The 8,991-nt window shown below is 30.0% G+C and overlaps 1 protein-coding gene across 1 annotated transcript; it reads right to left on the bottom strand.

The window, feature by feature from the left end:
* Positions 1-1,365: 1,365 nt before the first annotated feature.
* Positions 1,366-2,334, bottom strand: LOC113381856 (gastrula zinc finger protein XlCGF7.1-like). Its single transcript, XM_026620519.1, has one exon. The coding sequence runs from the start codon at positions 2,332-2,334 to the stop codon at positions 1,366-1,368; it is 969 nt and encodes a 322-aa protein (XP_026476304.1).
* Between the last annotated feature and the right edge of the window lie 6,657 nt (positions 2,335-8,991).

The following is an 8,991-nucleotide window of genomic DNA, read 5'->3' as shown; positions in this document are numbered from 1 at the left end:
CAAATCGGGCGCTTAGTTCTCTCAAAAACTGCTATTTTTGTAAATTTAGCTCTCTATCTTCGAAATGGCTGCACCTGCCTTTGCCGAAAACTAATCACCACTTCTCCCAATAATTACAAATTGAATGTTTTTTAGATCATTCAAATCGGATACTCCGTTCTCTCAAAAACTCTTATCTTATCAAAAAATTTTATTTTCTGCACTCTTTGTTTTTTATCTCCGTAACAGCTGCACCTGCCTCTACCAAAAACTAATTAGCACATATCTCCCTATTAAGAGATCGAATATTTTTTGAACCATTCAAATCGGTTGATCCGTGCGTCCGAAACGTGAACGAAAAAATGCGGACACACAAAACACACACGCACATCCATTTTTTCTGAGGTATGACCAAGTGTTCAGAAACCTTCAAAATGTCGAGAATTACAAAAATTAGTTTGAGGTCTTTAGTTTTTGGTAAAGACAGGTGGAGCCGTTTTGGAGATAAAGAGTTAAATGTGCAAAAAATGCTAGTTTTTGAGAGAACGGAGCATTCGATTTGAATGATTCAAAAAACTTTCTGCTTGTATTGACAAAACAATCGCATTTGGAAAAAGTTTTTTTACTTCAACATTTATTGTTTTCTAATTTTTTTTTGTACATCGAAAATAAGTCGATTTTTAATTTTAATTTTGGCTAAAGCGGAGCAAAGAGTGCACAAAATAGAAATCGAGTTTTTGAGAAAACCGAGTATCTGATTTGAATGATCCAAAAAACATTTAATTCGAAATGATGGGGAAAAGTGGTGATAAGTCTTTGGCATAGGCAGGTCCAGCCGTTTTGGAGATACGCAGCTAAATGTGCAAAAAATGGCAGTTTTTGAGAGAAATAAGCATGCGATTTGAACGATTCAAAAAACTTTCTGCTTGTATTGACGAAACGATTGTTTTTGAAAAAAAATTTTTTTAGTTGACTTTTTTTTAGGTACCATAAAAATTATTTTTTTGAATATCAAAAATAATTCGGATTTTCAAAATTTCAAAAGTTCCAGCAATTTGAATCCACCAGTTGAAATCTGTTTAGGATTTTCCACAAAAAATTTTGCTCTATTCTACTAATTGATCAGTATAAATTGGCATTAATGGATCAAAAATTGTAATTTATTTTGTCTGAAATATTACAACTGAGTACTGTTTAATAAGAATAATGCAATTTAATAAAATTTGTAAAAATATCTGTAAATCTTGTAATATAAAAAATATATTTATATAAATTTATTCATGGTACTAAATATTTGTACAGCAGTAATTAAATTTTCAATGCAAATAAAATATAAGTAATTCATAGATATTTCACACGCAGTGTTAGTTTCTGCTTGGTAATATTTCATTGATCTTCATCACGTTTTCCACTGTGAACAGTCATCTTGTGTCTCTTCAAGTTGTTCGATTGTGAAAATTCCTTATTGCATGTATCACATTTGAAAGGACGCTCTTTGGTGTGAGTGGTCATGTGTGATTTCATATTAGCTTTTTGTCTGAATGTCTGATTGCATATATCACATTTGAAACGGCGTTCTCCTGTATGAATATACATGTGCCTATTTAAGTCACCCGAATGTAAGAATGTTTTACAGCATATTTCACATTTGAAACGACGCTCCTTGGTGTGAGTGAACATGTGGCTTTTCAAATTATATTTTCGTTTGCATGTCTGATTGCATATTTCACATTTGTAAGGACGCTCTTTGGTATGAGCGATCATGTGCCTTCTTAAATAACATTTTTGTGCGAATGTCTGATTGCATATATCGCATTTGAAACAATGCTCTTTGGTATGAGTGATCATGTGTAATTTCATATTAGCTTTTTGTGTGAATGTCTGATTGCATATCTTACATTTGAAAGAGCGTTCTCCTGTATGAATGCGCATATGTTTTGCCAAAGTGCTTTTTTCATTGAACGGCTTATGACAGATTTGGCATTCGATAGGGCGTTCTGTGTTATGAGTAATCATGTGATGTTGCAATCGTAATGAATATTGAAATGTCTTATCACATACATTGTATTTAATGTTGCCTTTTTTGCCATTTCTAGGTATGTGGACAAACGTGTGCGATTTTTCAAATGATCTATTACTTATGTCACATGCATAAGCAGATGTATCGATTAACTCATGTTTGACTTCTTCTTCAATAATTACTGCGGAGTTCATAAATCTTTCCAGACAAGTTTTATCATCTTCTAAACATGATTCAGTCTTAACAATACCTGTAAGATCATCAAATTCATTTTCAAGTTTAATGTCTTCCATTGAATATTCTGGTGGCTCAATTTTAATTTTCTGATCATTCATAATTGTTCCTTCAGATATTTTCACTGCGTATATTCAAAAAATATGGATTAGAACTATTTAATAATATATTTTTTTTCAAATATCTTAAATAATATAATGAATCTAACTACACTTGCATTTGTTCTAGAAAATATTATCACTTTACACGGTTATAGTCGTTCGGAATTCAAGTTGACATTTTGAGCATAGAGTATGTTTTGATAAAGACGCGTTCAGAAGGATTAGTTAGGGGTCCTATTGTAGTCGCAAATTTGGCGTTAGTGAGCCGATGAAAAAGTATTCTCAAGTCAAATGTTTGATATTGGTTAGTAAGAAACGTCAGTGTTATTTTTGTGTCAGTTGACAAATTGTGATTCTTCTATTCTGTTTGTGTTTGTACATTTGTTAATAAGGATTAGGAAAGGATAGTAATCGCAAAAAACCAAAAATGAAAATTTTTGTATATCCTTACGTTTCAAAGGATTTTTCTTCGACGATTTCGGGAACACCGATCGACCGATTTGAATTTTTCATAATACATTCGAATCATATTGATAAGGAGACGTGCTGATTAGTTTTTGGCGAAGGTAGGTCCAGCCGTTCCGAAAATACGGGGCATAAAGTGCCAAAAACGGTAACTCAAAAATTTTAATAACTCAAAAAACATTTTACTTGTATTGACATGATGAACAACTGATTGAATTTTTGGGAAGGCAAGTCCATCGGTTATGGACTCTCAATAAAAATAAGTTAAGTTAATAATAATAATGTTTATTGAATTATCAGATTTATAATATATAAATTATAAAGATTTTAATAATGTGTACACATTTTGTGAAAGTTTTTTTGGATTCAGTACCAAGATTTTTAATTACGGTACGAGAAGTTCCAGCAGTTTGCCTTAAAGCACGATGCCATGCACCACCCCACTAGTTTAGTAAATAGACCATTATCGTAATTTTCAGTATAGAACATAGTTTGCATTTGCATTTTACTCAAATTCACTATTAGGGAAATTGTTTCTACTACTTTGCCCATCAGAGCAGGAACTTTTGGAAATCTAGGATAACAAAATAATGTTAATGAGGTAGAGGACAACTGTATCGCAGCGGTTCAGTAATAGTTCTGAACTTGTTGCCTGTTATGTACTTTTGTAGTTTGCGCCTAAACTTTGTTTCAATTATTTGTTCTTTGTGGACTTTAATTATATCAAGTTTATTTATGGTGCACGCAATCAAAATATTATTGAATATGAAATATTATTTTGTGATAATATTTTCATATGCAGGTGTTTTTTTATTGTTTATATATTTTTAACCTACAAACTATTTGTGCTTTATTCGAAAGCACATGTGAAATAAGGTGGAATCTCTTATGGTTTTCGTTTTTTTAAACTTGCTATTGCTCAAACTTTTTCCACGCGTTTTGCACTACGACACTTTCTTCAAAGTCCTGTAGTTTTTCTAGCAAAAGTAGTTGATCATATGCATTTCTCTTAGTTTCAGTCTACTCAGTTCATACATTTTTCTTCATAAATTCATTTTACTTTACACAGTAGTCTTTATTTCAAACTTCAAGGATGCAATTTATCTTAACCATTCATCATTATGATTTAAAAACTTTTATACATCTTTCAATTTTTTTTCCTTTTTTGTCATATTTTGTCCACGACTTTGACCTTTGTAGTTTTTAAGTATTTGTACTTTGCTTGTCAATTGTATTTATTTTCTAGCCTTTTTAACTTCTTGCTATATATATATATATATATATATATATATATATATATATATATATATATATATAATATTTCAAAGTAACTAGCAGCCCATTCGTCGAAATAAAAAAGGTATAAAGTATAAAAACTTATATTTATACGTTTCGACACAAGATGCGTGTCATCATTCAGCAACTACAACAATTTGAAAATTTTATTAACTAATATAAACAACAATATAGATTAATTATAGCATAGAGAAACATTATACACACCACAGGACAAAAACACTCAACAAAAATTTATTTTAAAAAATTAAACTTAATAACATATTAGAGAAAAACATTTTTTTAGAAAAAATTATGAATAACTAAAAGATTTGAAAACTAATTTGACTAAAAGTTATGAAATGCATAATTGTAAAGCGAGAAACACGCCCATACCGAGCATCCAGACTCGACTGCAAGTTTGAAATATGTTTCAACGTCGAAAAAACTATCAAGATATATATATATATATATATATATATATATATATATATATATATATACTAGATGACCTGACAGACGTTGTCCTGTACATACATCTACGCAACGTTTTTGTAATATCCTATACTAATATTTATACCGTTCAGTTAAAAATAATCATTATTGGTTTCCGAATTACTATTTACACCAATATGAGTGATGTTAAATGTGGAACTGTTTTAAATAAATTGATTCTCAATTTCCACTTTAGTTATCCCTTTCAATCAAAACCAATGTCTCAAATATTTTCAATGTCAATCAATGATAAGCGGTTTGTCATTTTTTCATTTATTTTTACAATCTAACTATATTTCTATAAATAAAAAAATCCTAGAAGATTTTCTTAACAAACTTCAGGAAGATTTATAAAAATCCGAATAATAGTTTATCTGATTTCCAAAATAGAACTGTACTGACGAGCAAATTAAAACCAAATTTTAATTAAGAAAAAAGGGACTCTACTGACAATCAAATTTTGACCAGATTTTAAATAATGAGAATTCTATTCACCATCGACAAACTAAAAGAAACTCTACTGACAAGCAAATTTGAAACAGATTCTAAAAAGAAAAAAATGAATGTACTGACCAATATTAATAATTGATTTTGCAGACCAAAAAAAACTATTAATATGCAAATTTGAAGCAAAGTTTAAAAATAAAGAGGGACTATACTGACGAGCAAATTTAAACTGAATTTTATTTACTAATAAGAACTCTACTGATGAGCAAATCAAAACTAGATTTTTAATATCAAATTGTACTTTACTGATGAGCAAATTTAAATTATTCAAAAAATTAAAATTGACTACAGTCCAGCAAAAATCCAGCAAAAAACTAAAAAGGACTCTACTGACAAGCAAATCAAATCTAGATTTTGAATATTAAAAAGAAACTCTACTGACTAGGAAATAGATTTTGAATGTTAAATAGAGACTCTACTGACAAGCAAATTTTAACAGATTTTGAATATTAAAAAGAGACGCTACTGATTAGAAAATTTGCATTAGATTTTAAATATTATAAAGTACTCTACAGACAAGCAAATGTAAACTAGATTTTCAGTTTTAAAAAGGACTCTTGGTACAAAAGTTAAACACGATGAACAGTAGAATATCTTTATTTAATATATAATTAGAATCATTTAAATCACTCAGAATACACGTTGTTATAGGTTAGGTTGTTTGTATACAAGAGAGCATATATTTTGTACAAAGCATAGTCGAAACCTATGCGCAAGATGGACGCTTTGCCCGGTAGTGGGAGAAGCCATACAAATAGTAGCGCGAAATTCAAATTAAAAACATTTTTATCCAACTCTACTGACGAGCAAATCAAAACTAGATATTTAAAATTAAAAAGGTCTCTACTGACAAGAAAATTTTAACAAATTTTGAACAATAAAAGAGGATTCTACTGACGAAATAATTAAACCTAGATTTTTAACTTCCCGGAGGAGAAGTTTATGTTTTCATCAAAAAATCCGATTCGCTAATTTTATGTTTTCTCGACGTTTCAAGCCATTCTGAATCGAATGAGACCAAATTTGGAAAAAGTATGTGTGTATGTGTGTGCGTGTGTGTGTGTGTGTGAATGTGAACAGATTTTTTGCCGTAAATCGACGTTTTCTCGAAAACGGCTGGACCGATTTCAAAAATTTAAAAGCCATTCGATGTATCTCGACGAGAACTATTGTTTGTCAGTTTTGTGCGACGATCGGCCAAACCGTTTCTTCGTAAATAGCAGAGAAGTGAAAACTCTTTCGTCCACGTTTTAGCCCGCAGTTATGAATCGATTTTGAAAATTCAAAAACCGTTCGAAAGATATTGGTTGGGAATCGTGCTGATTAGTTTTTGGTAGAGATCGGCCGGGCCGTTTTCTTGTAATAAAGTTTTTAAAAAAAAAATTTCGACGATTTTTATGATTATTTTTTTGACGATAGATACCATAGTCTTCTAGATCATACTAAAATATTACGGCCCTACGACAACTGGTTCAGCTTTAAAAATTCGTCAAAGTTTGCAAAAATCAGTATGGTCTTTTTGGCATTTGTCAAAATTAGACTTTTGATCGACGTTTTCTCAAAAACGCCTGAACCGATTTTAGAAATTTAAAAGCCATTTGATGTATTTCGGTGAGGACTATCGTTTGTCAGTTTTGTGCAACGATCTGCCAAGCCGTTTCTTTGTAATTTGAAAAAAAGTGTTAAATTTTCGTCGACATTTAAGCTCATCCTACCGAACCGATTTTAAAATATCAAAAACTGTTCGAAAGATATTAGTTGGGAATGGTACTGATTAATTTTAGGTGAAAATCTACCGAGCCGTTTTCTTGTAATTAACTGTTGAAAAAAAAATTTAAGCCGATTTTCATGGATTTTTTTTTTGGCGATATACATCATGGTCTTATAGAACTTACTGTAATATTACGGCCTAACGACAAGTAGTTTAATTTTAAAAATTTGTCAAAGTTTGCTAAAATTATTATCGTTTTTTTTTTTGGAGTAGGATTAATGAAGTATATTATTTACACTTTTTTAACTTCCCGTAGGGTAAGTTATTGTAATGGGCCGAAAATCGGAATTGAAAATTTTTACATTTCTCGACGTTTTGAAGGTTTCTGAACGTTTTGGCATACTTCAGAAAAAATGGATGTGTGTGTGTGTGTGTATGTATGTATGGATACAAATTTTCGTCCACGTTTTCGGGCGTACGGATCAACCGATTTGAATGGTTTAAAAAACATTCGATTCCTATTGATAGAGAAAAGAGGTGATTAGTTTTTGGCGAAGGCAGGTCCAGCCGTTTCGGAGATACGGAGCAAAGAGTGCAGAAAATAGAATTCGAGTTTTTGAGTGAACGGAGCATCCGATTTGAATGATCTAAAAAACATTCAATTAGTAATGATTGGGAGAAGGGGTTATTAGTTTTTCGCAAAGACAGGCCCAGCCATTTCGGAGGTACAGAGCTAAATGTACAAAAAATGGCAGTTTTTGAGAGAACTAAGCGTCCGATTTAATTGATTCAAAGAACTTTCTGCTTGTCTTAACAAAATAATTGATTTTGGAAAAAAAAAATTTTGTTCCATTTTTTTTTTTTTTTTTTTTAGTTTTTTATATCGAAAATATTTCAGATTTCATTTTTAATTCTGACTATAGTTCTAATATACTTTACAAATAATTTCAACTCTGCAATACAGTTTATATAATTCTTATAAATATTAGACAATGTTACAATATTTAGAATAATCTATTTGAAAACATTCAGTATTCCACGAACATTTCGTTACGGTACGGGAAGTTCCAGCAATTTGCCTTAAGGCACGATGCCATAATTGCCTCAAGACAGAATTCCACTTACAGCTAGTTTTTTTATTAAGTCGATTACTTACACATTTCGGAAAGTTCATGTAACTTGCCTCAAGGCTAAATACCAAACCAACTAGTTATTATTTCAGTTTGCTCGTTAGTAGAGACCCTTTTTATAATGATTTTGCTTGTTTGTCGTTAGAGTCTCTTTCTATATATTATTTTAACTTGCTTGTCAGTAGAGTCCCTTTTTATTATTAATTCAGTTTGCTCGTTAGTAGAGTTCTTTTATTAGATTATGTTCGTTGAGTCCCCTTTACGTCTAATTTTAGTAATTTTAAACTATTATCTATAAATGCATATATACTATTTCACATATAAAGCAGTTAATTTGGAGAATTAAAAAATAAACTTGCATTACGTTTCGAAACCTACTTTGTCCTATCGTCAGTGCATTAACATAACAAATCTTAAAAATTGATCACCATAGACACAAATAATGAGAAAAAATATTTTTGTTCAAATAAGTCCTATTGCGGTTGTGGGATTTAAATTATAAATATTTAAATTACAGATATAAATTATAAATATGAGTGTTTGTGCACTGAAGATGGGTCAAATTGTGTTTCGAAACGTATGCAAGATTTATTAAAAAAAAAACATTTTTTAAACCTCACTCACAATTTTTGTTATTAATAATACAAAACATTTATATACAATTACATCTTTTATCAAATTTTGGTGTCAGACGATTTAGAATGACTCAAAATGCCTAGAAAAAATTCAAAATCTTTACAAATAGTTTTAAATTTCTAAGAAAACAAAAGTTTTGAATTTTCAAAATAAAAGTTTTCAATCATCAAAAAACAAAAAAAACTTGAACTTTGCCTGCTTTCGAATGATACGTAGAAGTTTAATTTTTGTGGGGGTAATTTTAAATATATATATATATATATATATATATATATATATATATATATAAATTTAAGTGTGTGTAATTCTGGAATGTGTGCATATGTGCATGTGTAAATACAATTACCTGCACCTGATGTCAGCTTACTATAAAATCTATTCTGTTTTACGACTCGTCCACGTATTACATATATACTTAATTATATATATATATATATA

This window comes from Ctenocephalides felis, unplaced genomic scaffold (assembly GCF_003426905.1).
Source record: "Ctenocephalides felis isolate EL2017-DRISC unplaced genomic scaffold, ASM342690v1 CF-g0.4_SCAFFOLD_03126, whole genome shotgun sequence".
Classification (NCBI taxonomy): domain Eukaryota; kingdom Metazoa; phylum Arthropoda; class Insecta; order Siphonaptera; family Pulicidae; genus Ctenocephalides; species Ctenocephalides felis.
This window is presented reverse-complemented; position numbering and strand designations above follow the sequence as displayed.

Excerpts from the sequence above, each read along its gene's own strand:
- LOC113381856 (XM_026620519.1), bottom strand. The coding sequence starts at position 2,334 with ATGAATGATCAGAAAATTAAAATTGAGCCACCAGAATATTCAATGGAA.